The 26,519-nt window shown below is 39.5% G+C and overlaps 2 protein-coding genes and 1 long non-coding RNA gene across 4 annotated transcripts; 1 reads left to right on the top strand and 2 right to left on the bottom strand.

Moving 5' to 3' along the window:
* Positions 1–1,560: 1,560 nt before the first annotated feature.
* On the bottom strand, positions 1,561–6,142 carry LOC141617197 (uncharacterized). The gene is made up of 6 exons (XM_074434379.1): positions 6,133–6,142; positions 5,846–6,018; positions 5,648–5,747; positions 3,565–3,737; positions 2,598–2,701; positions 1,561–1,804 (listed from the first exon to the last, which is right to left on the bottom strand). The coding sequence occupies exons 1-6, from the start codon at positions 6,140–6,142 to the stop codon at positions 1,732–1,734; spliced, it is 633 nt and encodes a 210-aa protein (XP_074290480.1). The 3' UTR covers positions 1,561–1,731.
* Positions 6,143–11,410: 5,268 nt separating this feature from the next.
* Positions 11,411–14,261, top strand: LOC141621340 (uncharacterized). Of its 2 annotated transcripts, none has more exons than XM_074437921.1 (5): positions 11,411–11,698; positions 12,005–12,482; positions 12,608–12,806; positions 12,897–13,310; positions 13,650–14,261. In XM_074437921.1, the coding sequence occupies exons 1-5, from the start codon at positions 11,500–11,502 to the stop codon at positions 14,028–14,030; spliced, it is 1,671 nt and encodes a 556-aa protein (XP_074294022.1). In that variant the 5' UTR covers positions 11,411–11,499; the 3' UTR covers positions 14,031–14,261. The 2 variants fall into 2 exon arrangements, with proteins under 2 accessions (XP_074294022.1, XP_074294021.1); XM_074437920.1 differs by having other exon boundaries at positions 11,975–12,482.
* A 129-nt stretch (positions 14,262–14,390) lies between these two features.
* On the bottom strand, positions 14,391–25,968 carry LOC141621339 (uncharacterized). Its single transcript, XR_012532241.1, has 12 exons — positions 25,319–25,968; positions 24,931–25,106; positions 20,913–21,698; positions 20,429–20,719; positions 18,979–19,320; positions 18,765–18,893; positions 18,608–18,676; positions 17,474–17,737; positions 16,706–16,762; positions 16,033–16,372; positions 15,113–15,308; positions 14,391–14,989 (listed from the first exon to the last, which is right to left on the bottom strand). It is a non-coding gene; the product is annotated as an uncharacterized LOC141621339 (long non-coding RNA).
* Positions 25,969–26,519: the final 551 nt, after the last annotated feature.

Below are 26,519 nucleotides of genomic sequence, written 5' to 3'. Positions count from 1 at the left end.
ATCTTCTCGTGAGAGACTGCGGTCCTCCGGAACTCGTTCATCGCTTTGTACTTCATTATCGGAGTCATCCACGTCGTCTCGGCCTCTATGTCGCCCACCATGCCGACGGTCTCGAATGCTTTTGGCATTCCCGATGTCCACCAAGACACGGTTCGACCGACATTCTTGATGGTTGAACTGCAAGCTTTGAGAGAGCGTCGGCTCGGTTGTTCTCGCACTGGGAATGCATTGTATCTGAAAAGATTTCAATTTTGAAGTGTCAGCTTTTACCCTTTCCAGGTATCTTACCATCCCGTCGTCTCGAGTCTCGTACTCTCCTCTGATTTGATTAGCCACTAAAAGTGAATCTGTTTTCAAAATGATGTGTTCCGCCCCGGCAGCTCTAGCTAGCTCGACTCCAGTTATCACCGCCTCGTATTCGGATTCGTTGTTTGAGGCCGAGAAGGTAAATTTCAAGGCGTACTCAAACTCGTCCCCGTTTGGGCTGATGATAAGTATGCCGGCTCCTGAGCTATTTGACGTGGACGACCCGTCGGTGTATACTTCCCATACTCCGGGGTTTGGCTCTTCTTGATATGTGCACTCGGCCAGGAAGTCTGCAAGTGCCTGTCCCTTTATCGAGGGCCTCGGCTTGTATTGAATGCCGGCGGATAGCTCTCTTGCCCATTTGATGAGCTGCGGATTGCTCAAATTTTTCCAATGCCTTCTCCAATGGTTGGTCGGTTAAGACCGTCACGGGATGTGCGTCGAAGTAAGGTTTCGGTTTCCTTGCGGCAACGACGACAAAGAAAGGCGCTTTTTCAATCGGTGGGTAATTTCTTTGGCGGGCAACAATGTATGGTGACAAAGTAGATCGGTGTTCTTGTTTGTCTTCTTCTCGATGATCACGGCGGCCGTGGCCGAGGTAATCGCTATGTATAGATATAGCGTCTCCCCAAAGATCGGCCCGGACGGGGTTGGGAGAGTTTGAAGATGAGCTTTCGCTGCCGAAAGCCGTGCTCGTTCCTCCCCACCAAGTCTTGATTCCCCTTTAACACTTTGAAGAATGGGGTGCTTTTGTCGGCTGGCCGAGAGATGAAACGGGCGAGAGCCGCCATCCTCCCGGTCAACATCATAACCTCTTTTCGATTCCTCGGCTCCGGCGGGTCCAATATTGCTTGGACTTTCTCTGGATTGGCATCAATTCACTACAACAAATACCTTGCTTTCTCGACGCTTTTTAAGGCTATTCTCAACGCTTAAAAGCGTCGCTATTTTATTTCCCGACGCTTTTAAAAACGTGGTTTTTTGGGGCGTCAGGATTTTCTTACGCTTTATAGCGTCAACCTTGTCGACACTTTTTTGTGTCACAAGCAACGACGCTTTTCAGCGTCAAAGTTTCTCTACACTTATCTGCGTCAACAGTTAGAAATTTCTCGACGCTTTTTTCCGTCACTAAACAAATTGACTACGACTACTATTTTCGTTACTACGAATGAATTAAATCATATAGATTACTAGATGACATCATAAAGAGTGTATAAACAACATTAATTGGACTAGAATATAAGAAAAACAAAATTTTATATCATAAAATTGAATTATCACATTAAATGCTTTCAAAATTCAAAAGTATTGTAACTATCTCATCCGAACGATAGAAATCAGAAAAAATATCGCTATTAATGTTTTCATGCAAAAATAATAAAATGTTCCCAAAAGATTAAATCCAAGCCAAAGGGTGCGACTAATCTACTCGCAAAAGTGAATTCGAGGTTTGCTCCTTTCATCTAGTTGCACCGCCACCATTTGTTGAGTCTGATATCTACATGCAAGAAAAATTAATATTATCAATAAATCAAGTAAAAATTTGTGCTACTAATAATAAGTAAAAGATTAAATCACGACATTGCTTAAGAAAAACCATAAAAGTAGAGCTATGATTTATAATCCCTACCCTGAAGACAACAATATATCCAAACAAGACCCCTGCAACAAACATCAGTTACATTCGGGAAATACAATAGAACTTTGAGACTATCTCTATTAGGTGCCAAGTCATGCGACTATGACCATCTCTATAGTCACTTATACTAAATGTATGCATGAATGAATGATTCGCAACTACTAGAACTAGGTATGCTATCGGTGATGTTCAATTGATTACGACAGTAGCAATATCTTATTTCTTTTGCTAGAAGTACAAAAGAAAGAACTACATTATTTTAGCTTACTTAGCTAGATCATGCTCTCTCCTATATATTAAGGGATTGGGGAATGTAACGAACAGACAAACAAGGGAAAAAAGTCGAAAACTGATCAACACAAGCATCATGACATTCTCCGTCCATCAAGCTACCAAGTCAGTTGAACACAGTCAGAATGCAGCAGTAGCTAAGGGTAAGGCCATTCATTTATCATGCTAGAAGAATGGTCCCAATGACAGTCCAGGAGAGCCTTAATTAACGTTTGGATGCATTTAGGAGCGAAAACGCAAGCTTAATAACATTCTGACAGTTAACTTGCATATATAAGGGGCGTACTCAATGTTTCATATCTGCCTATATACTTGATCAAGTCACATGATTCTTATCTCATTAGAAAGCTTAAAGTGTTACCTAAATTTAGAAGTTGGAATCATACTCATAGCTTCTGTATAACTCCAGAAAATAGCCATTACATGCAGACTGCACACAGAAATGCTATGTAGTTCAGTTTTGACCTGTCATCAAAGAAACGATCATATTTCAAAATCCACAAGTTCTTTGAATGTGATTCAAATTGGAAATGAAATATAACTCAATTAGCTTTCATTTGGCGTATGGTGGGCATGTTGGTTCAACCTGAGAGAAGAAATTTTAATCCTCAAAGTTGTTGCTGCTGCTGCTGCACAGGAGGATGCTGACGTGATACCACTCAAAGCCGGATACCACTCAAAGCCAAATAATAATAATGACAATAATGTCCAATAAATCCAAAGCAAGACATACTCCAAAAATCACAGATAATCATTTCATAATAGTATAAAACACGATCAATAAATCCAAAAAGTAGACAATATATCTTGAATGCAACAAACTGTCAAGGTCTCGAAACGACAGGTAGAAGGAAGTTACAATCCAAAATATTACCAAAATTGGTTAAGAAAATTCCGTGTGCACATTAATTTCTACAATGGCCTTAGATGGAACCATACTGCCAGGTCACCCAATGCAAATCTCATTCTTGGTCTCCAACCTAAATTCGACTTATCCAGACTCAGAAACTGGGGCTAAAGCAGGTTAAAGGAGCGCCCATAAATGCATCAAGATGTAGGCAGCAATGGCGGTGTAAATAATGCATAGTGTACAATACAATGAAGGATTAAATGGGAAAGAAAACAAATAAAATGATTTGTCGTATAAGTTGAACAATGACTCTGGAGTATAGCTTATCAGTGAAGAGCTTTCTGATATCCAAATGCAGAAGTTTGGAACCCATTAGTGCCAGAACATACCCCAAAGCGGAAAACTGATGCTAAACACATGGGTAAAGTTCATCTCATGCCTAGTACACGTATTAAAATTAAAGAGTACATAAAAATACCTGTGAATTCAAGGTCAATTTTGCAAGGTGAGCTAACTCGGGCGACGGTATTCTAGAACTCGTACCTTCCAAGATTTTAGACAAAATGAAATTGGTCTCATTCAACTTGGTTTGTAGCTCTTTGTTGTCCTTAGTCAAACTTACAATAGCCTTTTTGATATTCCCTTCTACATCTGCCAAGACACATATAAGTTTACATAGTTAAGTGAATAATAAAAAAACAATCCAGTAAAACAAATTACTCGACCCACTTAAAAATTAAAATACAATTCTACATTATCAAGCCAATCAACTAGACAATTTAGTCAAAGAATTAGCTCTGCTTTGTGTCATAAATCTGCATAATATCTGCATTTCTCATCCATATGGTCTATTCAAATCAACTACATCTGGCAACTGTTATGTCCACAACTAGAGCTGGCAAATTATAATGATTGAAGTTTGCATTTTCATTAAAAATCGAGGAGAATGTTTCCAAATTAATTGTATTAAATAACAAGCTTTGACACTCACACGGTCACGCCTATACCTAAGCTGTAACTAGACAACTTCTAGATTTACTAAGATTCATAGAGATGAAATCATAATCACAAAATTAGAAGATACAAAAACAAAGCAATAAAGGCGCGACTTAACTCAGACCCAGTTTCAAAAAATTCCACCAAAATTGAACAACACATAAAAATTTCAAAAACAACATTAAATTAACAAACAAGATTAGAATAAGGATTCTATCTAAGCAAGATAAGTGTGTGAATTTGAACTTACCCAGATAGTAGATCCTGGTTTACAAATTAGTGAACATATCCCAGATATGATGTAAAGGGAACTAAAATGGCAAAAAATTGTTTATAAAACAAATAAAATCCAGTCATAAAACATATCAAAAAGTGTGAACGGAATGAGAGCTTTGAGAAAGATTGACAGCCTCTAGTCTGCTATACTTGTGTGTTTAGAAGGGGATTCTTGTAATGCTAAATAAAATCTGCTATACTTCTGTGTTTAGAAGAGGATTCTTGTCCTTCCACACAGCCTCCAATTTTTGCAAAATAGCAACATCTGACCCTATGGTTATAGTTATGTAATAGAATATGATGAAGTGGACATGGCCATCAGAACTAAGCTTCAGAAATATATAGGAAGGAATGCATCAACTCTCCCATGTGAGCATAACAACAAAAAGAGTAACAACAAAATAAATCAAATCATTTTAGTTCCACATTCTTCATAGAGTATAACAACCAAAGCAACCAAATCATTTTAGTTCCAATTCTAGTAGTTGAACACCCAACCTTTACATTAAATTAAGTGAACAAAGTATTAGAGAGAAAAAAAGTAACACAGGAACTTTGACAAATCTGAGTTAGGAATTGTTGTAAGTTACCCGAGCTGAGAAGGCGGATATATAAACGACCCACCTAACAACATTTTAAACAACAGAATTAAATTAAAATAAGCCAGGCAGATAATATTACAAGACCAAATTACTTCCCATTTTCAGTTCGACATCATCTTTGTCATCGATCGTATATAACCTCTTACATATCCCCCCAAGTTTCCAAGAGATGCAGAGATAGCGATAGTAGTACTTGTATCAGAGGCATATCAGCAATAGAAGAAAGTCATGTTTCTATGAGTAGTCTATATGATAGAGTAAGTGGTACAAACGTGACCAATATTGTTAAGATAAAAGTAAAACAATCCAATTGACTTTTAAATTGTTGGCAAAAAAGCTTCATAAAGCCAAGGAAACTAAGCTGAATACAGACAAATATTTTTCCACATTCATTCAAACCTAACACAACTCGTTTGAGAACAGCTCGGGTAGTATAACTAACGCGGAACGACATCAACCATACCCGTCTCAACGACAGCTAGACACATATTCCTTTAACACTGAAAGCACGGTATTATTTCCTACAAGATGAATATGCATTGACAGAAATATACATAAGCATAACACAAACAAGAAATAGAAACTACTCCCTTTGTTCCAATCATTTGTTTCATTTCACTAAAATAGCCTTCACAAGGAATGCAACTATTGTTGACTGCCAGAATTCTTGAGAAAAAAAAGGCTTACAACTCGGACAAACGGCGCAAGGGGATAACAAGTTTGACGGGTTTTTGAAGTTTTCGAATTTTGTCAAAGCCACAGTTCCCGGCTTATAACGATGAGGTTCCTTCACTACGAAACAAGTCATAATTTTTATTAGTTCACCATAAGCTAATAATTAAACGAGAAATTACAATAATTGCATTAAAGTGAATGGAGCAATACCTTTGCCATCAGAAGAAGATGCAGTCGTTTGACATCTTTTCCTGTTTCCAGTAGAGCTTGAGGGAAAATGTAGGAATAAAACCAATAATCAAAGCAATTTAAACAACAAAAAACAAAGGAATGAGTAAAAAAATACGGGTTGTTCGGAGTGGAATAAGGAGTAGCAGATGCATCTGGAAGAAGGGAAAATGCAGACAAAATTAGGGTTCAAAAAGACGAAGAAGAATAGAAGTATCAATCCACTGTGACGATTAAGAGATGCGCGATTCAGTGTGTTGAACAATTGCCAGAGATCATTACGGCAATTGAATAGTAAATGAATTAGGTTTTGATTAAGATTAGGAATTAGGATGGAGGAGAACACAGCGGGTTTGATTTTTTGGGAAGACTGAGGAGCGCGAGATGAAATTTTTAGAACTAGGGATTAGAGAATAGTAGCGGTTTTTTCATTGAAAATGATTATTATAATACTAAAATGGATATTAAGTGAAAAAATGGGTCGACACTTATAAAAGCGTCGATCATAAAGCGTCGGGAAAGTAAGGGAGTTGTAGTAGTGATTCCCCTGGCGCTGACAAGTACGCCGAGGAACTTACCTGCCCGGACACCGAAGTTGCATTTCATTGGGTTAAGTTTCATCTTGTATTTCCTTAGCGAACAAAATGTCTCGTGTAAATCGGCTAAGTGCTCATTTGTCGGACTTGCTTTTTACAATAGCATCGTCGACGTAAGCCTCAATGTTTCGCCCTTTTTGATTTTGGAACACTTTGTCCACCAGTCTTGTGTAAGTTGCGCCGGCGTTCTTCAAACCGAACGACATCATTTTATACATGTATGTACCGTTACAAAGTGATGAATGCGCATTTAGGCATGTCTTCTTCGACCATGAATACCGATGATACCCTCGAGAAGGCGTCCGGCAGGCTCGGATAGTGTAGCCTGTCGTGGCGTCGATTAAACTATCTATTCGAGGCAAGGGATAGCAATCTTTGGGGCACGCTTTATTAAGATTGGTAAAATCTACACACATCCTCCACGCCCCCGATGATTTCTTTACCATTACAACATTAGCTAACCACTCGGGATAAGTACAAGGCATGATAAAGCCCGCCGCTAGTAATTTATCTACCTCGGCTTTGATGGCCTCATCCTTCTCCGAGGAGTTCCTCATCTTCCGCTTGACAGGCGGCGGTGGAGAGTACGTTCACTTGTGAACAATTACCTCCCGCTCACGCCCATCTCGCTTGAGTAAGCGAAGACGTCTTTGTTCTTCCTCGGCAGGTCTAGGAGAGCGGCCCGAATTTTGGCTCTAGGTTGACATCGACGATTACGGTGCGCCCGGGTCAATTTCCACTTCTTCGGTCTCGGCTCCTTCGACCATGCCGAAAGTGGCATCCATGAGGTCGCCCTCCTGTTGTAAGGATGGGCTTTTCCCCTTCTTCGACTTCTTCGCCACTTTGAGGGATTGCATGTTGCACCCTCTCGGCGGATATCCGGACGTTGACTACTTCATCTTTTTCGTCCTTTGAGACGAGCTTATGCGCTTCCCCCGGTCCGAGACATACATCGTGTCGGGGCCCGATGGACATTACCGCATCGGCCTCGCTCAGAGTGACTCGGCCTATGAGAACGTTGTAGGCGGACGAGCCGTCAATGACCACGAACTCGGATAGGACATTCTTAGCCGCACTCCCCTCGCCGAACATCACCGTGATCGATTGACCCTGGGGGTACCAGTACCGGAAAATCAGACAAACGGATTGGCGGGGGCTCAAGTCCTCAATCTTGAGACCGAGATTGAGAAAGCACTCCACGAACATGATGTTCGTGTAGGCGCCCGTGTCAATCGTGGCACCTCTTGACCAGGTGGTTGGCTATGTCCAAGTGGACTACAAGTGGGTCGCCGTGCGGTGCGATGACTCCCTCGTAGTCCTTCTTCCCAATAGTCATATCGGGGATGTTGGAAGGGGGATCGCTTTTTGGGCACAAAGTTGATGGCCTGATATAGCTCGTTCAGGTGCCGTTTGTGCCCATGAGCGGACCCACCGTTCTCGTTGCCCCGATGACAACATGGATTACTCCTATCCGTTCAAAGACGGATTTTTTATTTGAGCCGCCGGTATTAGTCTTTTGCCTCCGAACATATTTGCTTGAGGCTCCCCTTCCGGATCGCTCCTCAATGGCATTCTTCGATGCCGGCGGTTGTCGATTAAGTGACCGGTGTGGCCGTGGTACTCACGATCGCTCGTGTCACCGTCCCCTCTCGCCTTGGGAGGCCTTTCCCACTTCGACCCTCGTTTTGCTCGGGCAAAGACCTCGGCAGCAGATACGACCAGGGGGGTGTGACCATTGTACCGCTTTTGGTAATACGGTCCCGAACTCCCCGCGCCCGCCGAGTTTCATTTCTGGCGGACTTGTCCGACCGTGACCTATTATTGTCACGGCGTCTTTCATCCGGGTTGTCCTCCCGGCGGCTCTTGCTCTCGAGTGCCCGGCCTCGCCGGGCCTACCCGAGTTTTATGATAGTCCTCCACCTTTATGGCTTGGTCGGCCATCTTCCGGGAGTCTAGGTTCGAGCCCCGCACTTGATGAGCTCGTTCTTCAAGTCCCCTCTTGGGAGGCCTTTCATCGGTGCGAAGGCGCCACTCATTGCTCGACTCACGAATCTCTTTGAACCTTGGCATCGAACCTCTTTACATAACTTCGGAGAGACTCGCCCCCCTCCCGTCTCGATAGTCGAGATCCGATGTCTCGATGGCCCTCCTCTTATTGCAAGAATATCGGGCCAAAAATGTGTCCCTTAGGTCGGCATAACAAAGATACCGACCCATCGGGTAGCCCCTTGTACCAACTTTGTGCCATCCCATGCAGAGTCGTTGGGAAGACTCGGCACCAAACCTCATCGGGCTGCTCCCATACCGACATGTAAGACTCGAAAGCCTCGGCGTGGTCGGTTGGGTCGCTTTCTCCTTTGTATGATATGGGCGGCAACTTTAGTTTAGTCGGCACCGGGACCTCTAGGACATAGGCGCTGAGGGGCTGTCTGACCACGTGTCGAATGACGCGCGGCGATCGGCTCCTCGCATCCCTAGTCCGGCTCCTCTCCCCGTGGCGGGAAAGGCTTCTTCTCCGACTCTGGTGAGTCGGACTTCTTCTCCGACTCTGGTGAGTCGGACTTCTTCTCCGACTCTGGTGAGTCGGACTTCTTTCACTCCTGCGGGGCGGAGCCCTCGTCGGTCTTTGCGACGACGCGCCCCTCCCGCGAGTGCGGGAAGGACTCGTGTCCACCACTAGCACTCTGGGCTCCCCGGCGTCTTGACAGGTCGGCTTCCTCCAATGCTTCGTTCAAGTTTCTGAGTCACTTTTTGGACCCCGATCTCCTGTGGGGGTGCCGCCGCTCTTGTCATTGTGACAGTGTGAGTCGGCGTGCTACCCATTAGGTCCAGGAGTAGCTTTAGTTTAGCTGCATCAACCACATGTCCCATGATAGTGACTTGGTCGGCGGGCAGCGGTGTATCTTGTTCCTTTGGCATCCCGTTCGTCGTATCAGTGATACGGCCGGTGGGAGACTGCCCGATTTCAGAGTTGTGGAATGTGTCATCTTGGTAGAATTCATTTTCCACAAGCACCATCTCTGGTTGTTTCGACATCTTCTTAGCTTGTTGGGTGGGTTTTTTTTTGTGTTTTTTTTTGTTTGGGAATGAATGTGACTAGCTTCTAGTATCTCTTCCCCACAGACGGCGCCAATTGTTCCGGGTGTAATTCCAGAGCAGTGTTGTTTACCACGCAAGCTTGGTGAATGAATGTCTTTCCTTGCCTTGACTCTTCCTCTCGGCCTCTCCTGAAACGATGAACAAACTGAGGGCTCGGCTTTGCACCGAGCGTACTCACTCCGACGCTCAAGTCAGTGAACTTAAAGGGATTAAGTTGTATGTTACTTGATAAAGTATATTGTAGAGAGATAAGGGAGATTATACCAGATGAATAGTGAGTTTTAGGTTAAATTGTGGATCCTTTCCTCAATGAGGGTTGAGGAGTATTTATAGACTTTCACCTTTTGTCACGTAGTGGCCAAGTGGCCAAGTGGCTAGCAGGTGGAAAGACTGATCTACCCTCGGCCGAGGTACCTATGGCAGGCCGGCGGGCCCTGTTGACTCCATGCCGAGGAGTCTTGGATATGAGTACGCGGATATGTGCCCCGGCTGGCTAGTTGTCCCAGCCGGGACCCAAGAGACAGGCCGACAGGCTGCGTCGGTTAGGCTGTCTAAGTCGTTGACTTGCTGTGGATATCTTTGACCTTGCTCAATATGTTGACTCGGTCAGCGGGTGCAGAATATGCCCCATCAATATATATACACATACAATAGGGTAGAATTTTCTTAATACAATAACTCTAGAATATCCTAACATATGAACATCCATATAATATTACATAATAATATTTCATAAAAATGGCTTATATTCCATTTTTATCAAGAGTAGATGACAAATTTCCTTATCTAACATATAGGCATAATTATATAGAAAGTCAATCCAAAGACAAACCTAAACTATAAGTGGGGAATATGGAGTAGGTTTTTGGGTTAACAAATAACAATTAACATATACTCTCTCTGTTTATCTCGCTCATTTGTTGTCCTTTTTCATTTTTGGGTATCTTAGTCAATTGTTATCTTTTCTATTTTAAGAATGAACTTGATGAGCAATCTGATCATTCGAACCCAAATTGTTCCACTTGTCATTTAGTAATTGACTTCCTCTTCTTCCCTTAATCTTTATGCCAAAACCAAAGGACAATAATTGACCGGAACGGAGGGAGTACATTCATACTCCTTCCAAACCAAACCAATGGTAACCTGGTAAAAAAAATGGGGTTTTTAAGAAAGAAGGGTAAAGCAGGGGTAAAGAGGAAAAAAATAGGTGGGGTATGTAATTGTGGGTTTAATTGTGGGTAGTTAGGTGAGTATGTAATGACATTTAGTGTAAATATCAAATGCGTATAAGGATAACTTGGTAATGTTGTGGGCTAAATAAGGAATGTTACCATTGATATGATACGACCGCATTAGATAAATGTTAACCATTGATCTGGTATGAAGGGACTACAATTTTAAACTAAATGCGGCCAACCGGACACGACTGTGTTATGTGCTGACTTCGAGTATCGTGAGCCTCATATATAATAATGCTACTAGTTGGTCAAACCAAATTAAAAAACACGGCCAACGCAAAACAAAGCTCGACCATTTCGACCATAGAACACAGATATTTTTTTTTATTATTATTTAGCAAATTTTCCTCTTTTATTTTAACATTATTTAAAAACGAATGTGGGTAAGTCTTAACTTAATACTGTTTGAAATAAGAATTTATATATTTTATTTAAACAAGCATTAATTGAACACAAATTCTTTGTGCTGGATATCGTCGTGCGCCTCCTCATGCCTGTCGTTTGGGTTTTCAACAAGTATATATATATATATATATATATATATATATATATATATATATATATATATATATATGAACGTAGACTTTTACATTAATCATTAACGACCTTATAAAGTTATAGTCCACATTAAGGTTACTTGCATTGTATCCTCACGTATACTTGGTTTATCGTATAATAGTAGAAACTAATTAGAAGAACAGCAATGAAAGTGCCTAAGATGGAGGAGTCGTTGTCCCCTGAAATGAAACTAAGCTGGTTGAGATCAGAGACAATTGGTGGCGATGCCGAGTTTAAGTCGCCTTATGGAAGACGGAGAATAACATATGCCGATACCACTGCCACCGCCCGCTCTCTACGCTTCGTTGAAGATTACATTCTCTCTGCTTTTCTTCCTTTCTATGGTACGGAGCATTTTTCATTTTCCTTCTTTGTACAGTTGTACTAAACATAATTATTTGACAATCAGTAGACCTTACAAATAGGTTAGTTGTTACACTTATTAAAGACTAGAAAGTTTATGTAGGTCGGGTTATTTCAGGTTGGGTTAGTAATTGAGTTAGTTGTTACAAATAGGTTAGTTGTTACACTTATCAATTCAGCTCTATTCTACTGTACTTTTTTCATGGCATTCGACTGAATTATGGTCAACAATGTTGATTATGCTAATAATAATATAGGAAATACTCATACGGGAGATAGCTATGTAGGACAACATAGTACAAAGATGATGAAAGAAGCAAGCCAATACATCAAAACATGTTTAGGAGGAAATAATCAAGAGGATGCAATTTTATTTTGTGGTTCCGGAACCACGGGTGCAATTAAAAAGCTTCAAGAAGTCATGGGAATTGCAATAACACCTACTCTTAGAGACAGGGTGTCTAAACTCCTACAGGACGAAGAAAAATGGGTTGTTTTCGTGGGGCCTTACGAGCACCACTCGAACATCCTCTCTTGGCGACAGAGCCTAGCTGATGTCGTCGAGATTGGCTTAACAGACGATGAGAGCTCCATAGATATGGAAGCACTTAAGACACAACTCGAAAATTATGAAAGTAGCAACCGCCCCATGTTAGGCTCCTTTTCAGCTTGTAGCAATGTTACAGGTATTGTCACGGATACTCGAGCTCTTTCAAGGTTGCTTCATCAACATGGAGCTTTTGCTTGCTTTGATTTCGCATCAAGGTGAGGGAGTCTGTCTCTAATTTGATTGTTAAAGTAGAGTCTTACTGTTTCCAAATCCTCTGCTTAGAATTATTAAGATTGTTTAGAAACCTGCTGATCCAAAGGAGTACTAATGTTACATACAGTGGACCATATGTCGAGATCGACATGAAATCGGGAGAATTAGATGGATACGATGCATTGTTCATTAGTCCACACAAATTTATTGGAGGACCAGGAACCCCTGGGGTTCTCCTTATGAACAAGAAGCTTTATCAACTCAACAATTATCCTCCCTCTACTTGTGGAGGTGGAACTGTTGCCTATGTTAATTTCACTGAAGAGGTACTTCATCTTTCATATACAGTATATTATTTCAAACTTGCATTAAACAGTCGCAAATGTTGGATCACAAGAAGCGCTTTTGTGGAACAGGACACAGTATACTTGGAAAACATTGAAGAAAGGGAAAATGCCGGAACTCCACAAATAATTCAGACAGTTAGAGCAGCATTAGCATTCTGGATTAAAGAATATATTGGTTACAACACAATCAAGAATCAAAAGTCTAATTATATGACAACTGCACTAAAAACCCTAGGCAACAACAACAACAAAATAGATATCCTTGGGCCTGTTATATCCGTGGACCGTCTTGCTATTTTATCCTTTCTTGTATATCCTATCACAAACCAGAAACCTCTGCATGGTCGATTTGTAGCCAAACTGCTTAATGACTTGTTCGGGATTCAAGCTAGAGGAGGGTGTTCTTGTGCTGGACCCTATGGTCACTACTTGCTCAAGCTTGACACTTCTAACTCTCTTGCTTTCAGATCACCAATTCAACAGGTAATTTCTCAACTTGGTGTACATTTTACGACAAGACAACAGTATGGACAAATGACAGCATAAATATAAATATGAACTAGAATACTCAACCAAAGTTTACTGCTAGAAATGACCAAAAATGACTAAATTGAAGCCTGAAATGACAAATTTGTCTAATAGATGAGCAAAAAGACATAGAAAACACGACCAAAATGACATGACCCGACTCAATCAGAATCAACCAAAGTGCATCATATCTTGATATACCAAAACTGATTTGACCCAAATGACCGACTGATTACTGATTAGCCCTTTCAACTAATGAAACTATGTTTAAACGCATTATCGATCTATTAACAGGGCTATGAAGGAGTGAAGCCTGCATGGACAAGGATTAGCTTTCCATTTTACATGTCAAAAGAAGAGTTTGAGTTCGTTTTAGATGCAGTGAAGTTCGTGGCATTAAACGGACATCAGTTTCTTCCGTTCTATGACCTTAACTGGAAAAGTGGCAACTGGACCTTCAATGAGAAGACTTTCAAGGAAACCATTGACGCAAAACACAATACGAAGAATGTTAAAGACGACGATGCCACCTATTTCAAACACAAATGCTTAAGAAAAATGTTTGCATCATACATGGACACTGCCATTAACATTGCTTCTCATCTGCCCAAGTATCCCAAGCAACGAAAAGCTCCCCAAGACTTTGGGAACATTGACCTGCCCTTCTTAATCTAGTATACCTCAGTTTTATACTAATTCTGATGATCATCGCGACAATGACACGAAGTACCTTAGAGGTGTGATTGAGCCTGAGCTGAATCTGGAACTAGGCTTAGAGATTACCGAGAACATAGAATTAAAGTTTGACTCAGCTCGGAAAATGGCTCGGTCTGTATAGGAACATTTTGTCGATAATAAAGATATATATCCCCTCGAATGTAGTTTGTTTATTAGCAATCATCATCAATTATCAAAACATTTACACATTTCACTTTAGTTATTTATATAAACTAGTTGTTGCCCCGCGCCCTATCGGGCGCGGTGCCCCAATTTGATTAAATGGTATTTTGTAATAGTAGTGGTACATAAGTAAATATGATCATTGTTAAATCTTCCAAGTAAACTGATTTAAGTTGAATAATACACTACGTAGCCGTACTTGGCATAGCACTGGAATGCTTTACAAAATGAGTTGTCTCGACAAAATGAATGGAATGCTGAAGCATCCGTATAGTATTGGAAACAAAATTGATACTGTCCACGCATTCCGGAGGATACATTATAATCTCTATTACCAACCGAAACATGAGCAGAGATCACATATTCACTTACTTTACGACAATTTTTTGGGCTTTGGTATTCTGACACAAGTAGTGGATATGCATGTTTAGCATAACTGCATAACATCCATACTTAGGAGCTGTAGTAGTCCAAAAAACGTACAACTCGACATATAGCCCCATCATTTTTGTCCCACCACTTCTGAAATGTTGTTAGCTGGGTCGACCCAGGGGAGTCTATCGAATGTAGCTTCACCATCACCCATGTAATGCTACGTAGTGTAGCATGTGCATTTGCATTAAGAAAGTCAAGGTCCGCTTAACCAGTTGCAGAAGGAGCAGCCTCATCATTTTATCTCTATCCCTCCCATTTCCTCTTGTTCCATCTTTCTATTTCTCTTTCGATTTTGTACACTGTTCACGCATTGTGGACAATAATCGGGATAGAGAAAACTCATTATTCTATTTCACATTTCTTGCTCAAAGGCTTCACCTATTCCCTAATAATTTATAAAACACAACAGCTTTGGAGCTTACCTTAATTCAGAAGCTTGAGAGATAGCTGGTTCTTCAGTATCGTATGAATTAAAAACTTGTCCCCATGTCTTGTCTAAAATTTCCCTTCATACCCTATCTCTTCTCCAATGGCGGTTAAACGAATTTCTTCACCATGCTAGAAACTTAGCGCAAGCGAGATGGCCATGTAAACTGTGGGCGACGTAGCTGTGCGGATCTGCAAATGGGTAGTTTTTGAAGTGACGAAAAAGGCAAATGTTGAGACAAAGATGACCGTTATTTCTTCTTCTAAGGAAATGAAAATAAGGAGGTGGGGTGGGGATAGTGTGTATTAGACAAGGAGCCTTACATTGTGCAAAAATATAGGACCTAATAGGTAGCAGCTACACATTTTGTGTTGATGCGATAGATGTGCAGCTCGTCTTATATAAGCCATAATTATTAAGGATACACCACACATGCAAAGGAACAACCGTATCCATTCATCCTCTTAACCTCTCCCCGTCTCCCTTTCCCTCCCTCACTCTCTCAAATCTGAACAAAACCAAGCCCAAATGCTCTCTCTCTCTCTCTCTCTCTCTCTCTCTCTCTCTCTCTCTCTCTCTCTCTCTCTCTCTCCTCCGCCTCTCTCCCTGGCTCCCTCTCAATCTACACAGAATCAGGCATATACAATTTGTCCCTCCCACTCAATCTAAACAAAACCAAACAGAAATTGTCCCTCCCTTAGATAAACAAAGCTTACAAGAAGATAAGTGGAGCAGCCTTGTTCAAAAAAATGTTCGTTTAGATGATCATAGGCTCATTGCCCTAACAATATGGTCTGATTCATAAAAGACTAATATGTCCTTGTCTCGAATTTTAGTACAGCAAATAAAACAATCATAAACAATACAATGAATTACAAAGATTGGAATTTAATATAATATATAAAGAGTGTTTACCATTCCGTCAAGTCTTGAAGTTGAACACCACGAAGAGATCGGGAACTTTCCTCTGTCTTAACCAATCAAAGGAGTTGTATAGTTACATGGCCATAAAATATTGTAAGTCGTGCCAGTCCTGTTGTTTGCCTTCTAGTGAGAGAAGGCTTCGCTCGCTCGCTCACTGAACATTTCAACATTTCAACTGAGGACTGACCTGCCAAGAGCAAGTGATCGTTGGCACTGCTCCGTGGTTTAACGCATGTAGAAATGACTGTGAATGCCATCTTCATTGAACCCTTTCTTCAGTAAGGTTTCTCATATTTTCTTAGTTTATACTCTTATCAAATATTAGGCGATTCTACAAAAGACACATAACACACCAATAAACATATTAGAAGAGTAAAGCTGTAAAGTTTGGGAAATTCGAAGTCTAATTAGCAACTGAACCTAAACCACATTACCAAGACAGCTAAATAACCAAATCGTAAGGAGTACAATACAAACTCCACTTAATTTGCAAAATTTTGCCAATTGAGTAATTGCCTAACTTAACCATAGAATAATAGATTGTTACTCAGTTACTTTAGTCCTATATATTCAAGTCTTAGTTATAAGTTTCTGCAGTTCACACAAAATTGTATGGAGTTTAGAAGTAAAGACAGTAGCCTCAAATAATGAATTCAGATTTCACCTTCTTCTATCTCGAGTTGTTCCCTTGTCCCTTGTTGCTGAGCTATTCACCAAATGACTGCCATATTTGATTGTGTGAATGCAGATAAATGACATTACGTATAACACATTTACACTCTTTTCAATCATATAACACATTTACACTCCTTTTAACTTAACAATAATCTACACCTAGAAAGTGTTGCTTTTGATGGGGAAAAAGTGTCACTCTATACAAGTGAAATGTTGCATACCTTACTACGAAGATTCTTCTCTTTTGGAGATACAATGAGGACTTGAAGTAGAACGTCCAGTGTCTACAATTCAAGATTAAGAAACCGTATATATAATTTGGAAAGACATGCTACTCTCAGTCCTAACATGCCCTTTTTAAACAACAAATAAAGAAAAGTCGACACACGATATTCTAGTCCCGAAATAAAATGAGGTCGGCTAACACGAACCATCCATTGTTTCCTCAACTAATACCATGACTTGAAAGTACAGGTTGAAAACAAGTCACACTATCCCTACATCCCCTATTAAAACAATCTAATAATAAAAAATTGAAAAGTCAAAAACAAAGTTTTATACCCGAAAGAAAATGAGATCGGCTAACATGAACCTCCATCGTTTCCACAAATAAAATCAGGACTTAAAAGTATAGGTCAAGCCATACTATCCTTACATGCCCTATTAAAACAATCTAATAACGAAAAGTCGATACCAAAGGGTTTTAGTGATTGTGAAACGATCCTTTCATATAAAGAAGTGTAGTAATGTTTCTTACAATTCAATGCAGAGCAGATAAGGGGTTGCAATCACGCATCGCTTGTAATTCTGATCCCAAGACAGCTACTTGCCTAGTAAAAGTGCCAGTAGAATCCATACTCACAATTTGCCACTGTGCAAACAAATGTACAAACAAATGACACTGTGAACCTTCTAGACCTCTGAACTTCTCCTAAGCCAGTTTCTCCAGTCTTGATGTTTCCATAAAATTCCATGATCTTCTTCATGTAGGCACACACAATTCTCAATTGTCTCAACTTTCCTGGTGAAAGTAGTAAAGTGAGCATCAAAGTATTTATTAAAGCCTACTTCAGATGTCAGTGAGGCGTGCGCTTTGGCCTGGCACTTTGTGCCTCGTTGCCAAGGGTCCTTGTCATCTCAGACCACCAGGGACATTTACATTCATCAAAGATGATAAATCCTTGTAATATTAGGATTTTAATTCTCCTTTGTTTGAGAACTCATTTTATGGTTGTAACATGTCTTAATATCGTGCTTGTAAACCAATGACATTTCTACAATTCATTTGTGAATATCAAGCTTGTAAAAACGACCATATCATGAACAAACTATTAAGCAAGTGTGATTAAACTCGACAATGTCTTCCCCGACATTAAGTGTTTTGTTTATCCCACCTGCAGCCAAGAACTTGCATAAGCAGCAATAAAAAGATCAGCTCATCTGATGGAAATAATAAACTTCAAGGGGGATCAAAGATCCGTCAGCCAGTTGTTTCTCTCCTCGGTCTTTTATGCCAAAAATAAAGGTAAACACTCTCTCCTTACTGATCATTTGATTAACTCTGATTAAAGTAACTCTCATAAACAATAAAAAGTGAACAAATGCCAGGCTACTGCTGTTTTAGTCGAGTTAGATGCTGGCAGTAGTGCAATGCATCACACTTCTTTCAATATTAGCCGAACTACCTTCACTTGCCAAGGATTGAATTTAATATGATACATATGAGTTAGATGTCTTTGTTCACACATTCTTTGCATCTCTGCAACAAGCTTTTCCGCCTAAAGGTATCGACAAGGATCATTAATCTCATCTAATCCCAACTAACAAAGAACATTTGCAGACAATAATAGAGCACTAATACAATCTCAATTAAATCAAATAGACATCCAACCTTTTCTTCCTCAAGGCTAACAATCTCCTACTTTTCGACCTCATACTTCTTTCTAAAGTCATCAATAGCCTATTCGAAAGAAAGAAATGTCAAGTCTAAGGACATAAATGCTTTAGCAAATATCATACATAGTGTAGACTATAGTATAATAAATAACCTGATTGTTCCTATGAGAGATCTCCTTCAAATGCCTTGAAAGCTTTGATTGTTTACCGTCTAGCATAATATGACACAGCTTCTTAGCCTCTTTTAGCTTGCACTCTAAAGCGACCAACTTTACTTGAATCTTTAGGGACACTTCCAATGATGTTTAAGCATTCCAAGGTTCATAGTTACACTAAAAAGTATTCTTAATAAAACTATTATAGAACCTCTTTTTTTCTCATCTTCCAATCGCTTCTCTTTTTCCATGGCTTCCAATATTAGTTGTTGTTTTTTCTTCTATGGCTGCATCGAGCTTGCTGACTTGCGTCTCTAGAGTTTCTACTTGTTGATTGAGCTTCAAAACGCCCATCTGAAATCCGTCAACTTCAAAGAACAACACATTTTGCAGGTTTAAATAAAGCTGTTTAGAAAGTGACTAATGATTCTAGTAGTTAGAGCAGAAAACGATATTCAGGTTAAGAAGCTTTTAAACCTTCTCTTGTGACGCTACTTTTATATCTCGGAAAGATTATCAACTTGCACTTCCAATCGAGCAACCATTTTTTCTGCTTCAGTAGCAACCCAAATCTTAGCTACGTAAAACAAACGGAGTAACACATTTGCTCATTTCAGATTCTCAGTCCGTTACATGTTCATACATTGAGGATACAACAAAGGGAGTAACAAATTTGCTCGTTTCAGACTTGAGAAAAGGGCAAACAATTGAGAGACACAGCGGGAAGTAACGCCCATTTTTAGTTCTTCACCCTAGCTTCTTTGCAGCGACTCCAATGTCACTCAGTCGGCAGTAAGAAGGCAACATTTTTCTGAGGTCATCCCATAGGTAAAGAAACATGCAGATGTCATTTTTAATCTTTTGGTAAAATAGGCGAGACTAAAAACAGGACAAATGGGTGTCCTAAGCCTTGAAAATCCGATCTAAAATCTCCAACTCTTGCATGTTTCCTATGCAGTAAATGATACTATCCAGCTCACCCAACCGCAAAACTCATAACAAAACAAGAATTTAAGTAAGTAAAGGAAAACTCAACTTAGTAAACAAGAAAAAAAACACAAATGAGAATTGTGGTCAATCATCGCGACTATCACAAATCACAGACATAAAACGCGGCACCTCAGACCATTCAATCCAAGACATTCGTAACTTGAACTATACTACCTCCGTTTCTTTAGAATTGTCCCACTTCTTAGGAATACAGATTAGGCAGAAATGATATTTTTTTGGATACAAGTCGACATTTTAGTGGCAATGAAAACTCACAGTAATGAAGCCATCTCTTAATGCCAAATAGTCAGCTTTAATAACAGATTTGAAGAATTGTCGGAGAAAACATCCCTCTCAAGCATTGAAAGTCACAACTAACTAAGTAATCAATTATAATTATCTTAACAATTTTAAATATATGACGTCAAAATCTCGGGTATTACACATAGTTGTCATAAAAAGCACTTTAAGGAATCAAAATCAACAAAATTTCCAGAAACAGCATATCACTCCATATAACCCAACTTTGCAGCATGTTTAGATTTAGTCCATATGTCACATCCAAACCAGCAATGGCTGGACAGAAATGTTTGTTCAAAGGTTAATCCAAATCAGACATGGGTAAAAAGTAAGACAACTCAGAATTAGCCTAACATGTAAACCTTACATACGGATCAATCAATCCAACAGAATGGAGACTAATAGTAACAAAGAAACAAATGAAATGTGGGTGACGATAAGTCCAATCTAAAGCAAAGCCACTCCATTGTAGAACGTCAGCCTTGAATAAGCAGTTATAAGATCTACACTTGTTTCCCGAAATCTAGATCCTTGATTAAAACTTCTAATAATAATTGTAACTCCAGCTATAGTCTCAGCGAAGTGTTGTATCACTGGATCTTTACTCACTCCAGCCAATCGGCAAAGTTCTCGTGCAGATGGTATATAATATTCTTTGGCTTCTTTGAGAAAAGAAATGAGGCGCAAATTGGTGAATACTCGTTGACAATGATTCCTCAGATAGAGTGATGGGTGATACAAAAATTCAACCTGATAAAAAAATTATGTGCCAAACATACACATGCACAAACCCAAGCTTAAAAAACACACCACCAGAACCCACTAAAAAGCCTAAGCCAAACTCAAAAGGTTCACCTGAAAGAAACTTATTCAATATCCGAGCACCGAATTACCCGAGAAGTAATTATTGCGGTGTCAAGTTAGAAACTTTTTTAGGAACTCGGGATTATCATGAGATAATGGACAAGGAACATCGACAGTGTGCTGGCATCGGCTTCAAATCCGATTATAACCATTATATCACGATAACGCATTGCATCTCTTGCAGCAATGACACCAGAAGCATTGCATCCCATTCTAACCATTATATCATGATAACTTTTGTAGATGAATATATTAGGAGCAACTCTATTAGACTTCATCTCTTGCAACAATGACACCTCCTCATCAAGTTGTGCATTTTTACACAGCTCGTCTAATAAGACACCATAAGACCAAACATCTGGTTCTATTCCACAGATCTGCATGTTGTTGAATAGCTGATGTGCCATTTGCAGCCTATTTGACTTGCATAGCCCATCTATATATGAAAGTGTTATAGCACACGACATCAGGGGACATCCCTTGCTGATGCAAATCGAAGCAACTGGATGTCCGTCTCGGTCCTATATGACCGATCAATATAACTATCAACATTCTACAGAATCAACAACGAAAAGTTGATAACAAAGGGCTTTAGGCAACTTAAACGGGCTCAGATACTAACAATATAGTAACTTAACACACATCCAGAAGCATTGCGCCAAAGCTTTAATGAACTACAGTAAGACCATTTTTAATTAGGATTAATTAATGAGATTAATCCATACTAAGGGTGCCCTTCCTATATTACTCCAAACTATGTATTAACTTACTATAATCCTAATCAAGGAAGGGGCGTGGGATAGTTAGGATTATAGTAAGTTAATACATAGTTTGGAGTAATATAGGAAGGGCACCCTTAGTATGGATTAATCTCATTAATTAATCCTAATTAAAAATGGTCTTACTGTAGTTCATTAAAGCTTTGGCGCAATGCTTCTGGATGTGTGTTAAGTTACTATATTGTTAGTATCTGAGCCCGTTTAAGTTGCCTAAAGCCCTTTGTTATCAACTTTTCGTTGTTGATTCTGTAGAATGTTGATATTTATATTGATCGGTCATATAAGACCGAGACGGACATCCAGTTGCTTCGATTTGCATCAGCAAGGGATGTCCCCTGATGTCGTGTGCTATAACACTTTCATATATAGATGGGCTATGCAAGTCAAATAGGCTGCAAATGGCACATCAGCTATTCAACAACATGCAGATCTGTGGAATAGAACCAGATGTTTGGTCTTATGGTGTCTTATTAGACGAGCTGTGTAAAAATGCACAACTTGATGAGGAGGTGTCATTGTTGCAAGAGATGAAGTCTAATAGAGTTGCTCCTAATATATTCATCTACAAAAGTTATCATGATATAATGGTTAGAATGGGATGCAATGCTTCTGGTGTCATTGCTGCAAGAGATGCAATGCGTTATCGTGATATAATGGTTATAATCGGATTTGAAGCCGATGCCAGCACACTGTCGATGTTCCTTGTCCATTATCTCATGATAATCCCGAGTTCCTAAAAAAGTTTCTAACTTGACACCGCAATAATTACTTCTCGGGTAATTCGGTGCTCGGATATTGAATAAGTTTCTTTCAGGTGAACCTTTTGAGTTTGGCTTAGGCTTTTTAGTGGGTTCTGGTGGTGTGTTTTTTAAGCTTGGGTTTGTGCATGTGTATGTTTGGCACATAATTTTTTTATCAGGTTGAATTTTTGTATCACCCATCACTCTATCTGAGGAATCATTGTCAACGAGTATTCACCAATTTGCGCTCTCATTTCTTTCTCGCAAAAAGCCAAAGAATATTATATACCATCTCGAGAACTTTGCCGATTGGCTGGAGTGAGTAAAGCTCCAGTGATACAACACTTCGCTGAGACTATAGCTGGAGTTACAATTATTATTAGAAGTTTTAATCAAGGATCTAGATTTCGGGAAACAAGTGTAGATCTTATAACTGCTTATTCAAAGCTGACGTTCTACAATGGAGTGGCTTTGCTTTAGATTGGACTTACTGTCACCAGTTACATTTGCGTTCTCTTTGTTACTATTAGTCTCCATTCCTGTTGGATTGATTGATCCAGGTATGTAAGGTTTACATGTTAGGCTAATTCTGAGTTGTCTTACTTTTTACCCATGTCTGATTTGGATTAACCTTTGAACAAACATTTCTGTCCAGCCATTGCTGGTTTGGGTGTGACATATGGACTAAATCTAAACATGCTGCAAAGTTGGGTTATATGGAGTGATATGCTGTTTCTGGAAATTTTGTTGATTTTGATTCCTTAAAGTGCTTTTTATGACAACTATGTGTAATACCCGAGATTTTGACGTCATATATTTAAAATTGTTAAGATAATTATAATTGATTACTTAGTTAGTTGTGACTTTCAATGCTTGAGAGGGATGTTTTCTCCGACAATTCTTCAAATCTGTTATTAAAGCTGACTATTTGGCATTAAGAGATGGCTTCATTACTGTGAGTTTTCATTGCCACTAAAATGTCGACTTGTATCCAAAAAAATATCATTTCTGCCTAATCTGTATTCCTAAGAAGTGGGACAATTCTAAAGAAACGGAGGTAGTATAGTTCAAGTTACGAATGTCTTGGATTGAATGGTCTGAGGTGCCGCGTTTTATGTCTGTGATTTGTGATAGTCGCGATGATTGACAACAATTCTCATTTGTGTTTTTTTTCTTGTTTACTAAGTTGAGTTTTCCTTTACTTACTTAAATTCTTGTTTTGCTATGAGTTTTGCGGTTGGGTGAGCTGGATAGTATCATTTACTGCATAGGAAACATACAAGAGTTGGAGATTTTAGATCGGATTTTCAAGGCTTAGGACTCCCATTTGTCCTGTTTTTAGTCTCGCCTAATTTATCAAAACATTAAAAATGACATCTGCATGTTTCTTTACCTATGGGATGACCTCAGAAAAATGTTGCCTTCTTACTGCCGACTGAGTGACATTGGAGTCGCTGCAAAGAAGCTAGGGTGAAGAACTAAAAATGGGCGTTACTTCCCTGCCAGGTCTCTCAATTGTTTGCCCTTTTCTCAAGTCTGAAATGAGCAAATTTGTTACTCCCTTTGTTGTATCCTCAATGTATGAACATGTAACGGACTGAGAATCTGAAATGAGCAAATGTGTTACTCCGTTTGTTTTACGTAGTTAAGATTTGGGTTGCTACTGAAGCAGAAAAAATGGTTGCTCGATTGGAAGTGCAAGTTGATAATCTTTCCGAGATATAAAAGTAGCATCACAAGAGAAGGTTTAAAAGCTTCTTAATCTGAATATCGTTTTCTGCTCTAACTACTAGAATCATTAGTCACTTTCTAAACAGCTTTATTTAAACCTGCAAAATGTGTTGTTGCTGAAGTTGACGGATTTCAGATGGGCGTTTTGAAGCTCAATCAACAAGTAGAAACTCTAGAGACGCAAGTCAGCAAGCTCGATGCAGCCATAGAAGAAAAAACAACAACTAATATTGGAAGCCATGGAAAAAGAGAAGCGATTGGAAGATGAGAAAAAAAAAGAGGTTCTATAATAGTTTTATTAAGAATACTTTTTAGTGTAACTATGAACCTTGGAATGCTTAAACATCATTGGAAGTGTCCCTAAAGATTCAAGTAAAGTTGGTCGCTTTAGAGTGCAAGCTAAAAGAGGCTAAGAAGCTGTGTCATATTATGCTAGACGGTAAACAATCAAAGCTTTCAAGGCATTTGAAGGAGATCTCTCATAGGAACAATCAGGTTATTTATTATACTATAGTCTACACTATGTATGATATTTGCTAAAGCATTTATGTCCTTAGACTTGACATTTCTTTCTTTCGAATAGGCTATTGATGACTTTAGAAAGAAGTATGAAGTCGAAAAGTAGGAGATTGTTAGCCTTGAGGAAGAAAAGGTTGGATGTCTATTTGATTTAATTGAGATTGTATTAGTGCTCTATTATTGTCTGCAAATGTTCTTTGTTAGTTGGGATTAGATGAGATTAATGATCCTTGTCGATACCTTTAGGCGGAAAAGCTTGTTGCAGAGATGCAAAGAATGTGTAAACAAAGACATCTAACTCGTATGTATCATATTAAATTCAATCCTTGGCAAGTGAAGGTAGTTCGGCTAATATTGAAAGAAGTGTGATGCATTGCACTACTGCCAGCATCTAACTCGACTAAAACAGCAGTAGCCTGGCATTTGTTCACTTTTTATTGTTTATGAGAGTTACTTTAATCAGAGTTAATCAAATGATCAGTAAGGAGAGAGTGTTTACCTTTATTTTTGGCATAAAAGACCGAGGAGAGAAGCATCTGGCTGACGGATCTTTGATCCCCCTTGAAGTTTATTATTTCCATCAGATGAGCTAATCTTTTTATTGCTGCTTATGCAAGTTCTTGGCTGCAGGTGGGATAAACAAAACACTTAATGTCCAACATTGGAGTCCCACACATATCACCCAGCAACACTGAAAACACAATTAAAAGAAACAAACCAAATAAACATTCATGATCAAGTGAATGAATTATGGTTAACAAATTAAAAATAGTGTACAAAGCAACAGGACTATAGCAGACACTAAATCCCAAAATTGAAAGAGACCAACAGTCCATGTAAATCCGAAAGTTATCTATATAAGTGATCAATCGACACTATTTCTTAGTATGAATCAACGAAGAAGCTCTGAAATTGCATGTTTTCTCATCTTTAGCAATGACACAATCATCCGCCTACAGTAACGCACCCAAAATAACCCAAAATTTTTAATTGGAATATATTTGCATCCCAACATGCAAATGGAAAAATAGGAAGACACACAACAGGGTAGCCGTTAGCCAGAGTAAAGTTTTATTAACAAGAGTAAAGTTGAAATGGGAAATGAGTACTGCGAAAAGAGAAACAAGGATTTGATTGTTTTGAGAGGCAAAACAGATTGGCGAAAATGACGGAGGAGAAATGGCGATGAATCCCATAGGTGGCGGCCATGTTAATGACTGCGAAAGAGAGAAGGAAAGAGAGAGAAGTGGCAGTGAGAAAAAGAAATACGGAAACAAGGAAAAGGAAAGGAAAAGAACGGGAAAAGGACAGATGTACCATGTTGAGACACAGGGGCAAAATCGAAAAAATTGTTAAATTTTACTGTGCTGGCTACAGTAGTTCTCCTTTAGGATTTTAAAGGAGTATGGATAAGAATAAAATTAACTTAATCTTGCACAACTCGGGTGAGATGTTGTTGAAAAGATGCCCAAGTGTCACGGTCCGAAACTTTTGAGTCGGGGCGTGACGCGCACCCTTGTCTAAACACTCGACAAGAATGCAAGCGAGAGCGTCAAGTACTAGTGTTTGTCAAACACTAGTGCATTCGTAATCGGTCTCGGGTTGTGGGTGTCGGAATTCTAGTCTCGATCGACACACACGGGCTTGTTAGTGAAGTGAAGGCAAGAGTCGTTCACAAGAAAGCAACAACAAGCAATAAGAAGGCAATTTGGTAGGAAGTAGATTTTTGATTGACTAGTACTCCCTAAAGAGGAAAATTTGATATTTACATCCTGGTAGCAGGAGACATTGAAATTACAAAACTAGTGTAGAATAGCGATATATTTATT

The sequence above is a fragment of the Silene latifolia genome, chromosome X (assembly GCF_048544455.1).
Source record: "Silene latifolia isolate original U9 population chromosome X, ASM4854445v1, whole genome shotgun sequence".
Taxonomy (NCBI): Eukaryota; Viridiplantae; Streptophyta; class Magnoliopsida; order Caryophyllales; family Caryophyllaceae; genus Silene; species Silene latifolia.
The sequence above is the reverse complement of the archived record's forward strand: the minus strand, read 5'-3'. Positions and strand labels throughout refer to the sequence as shown.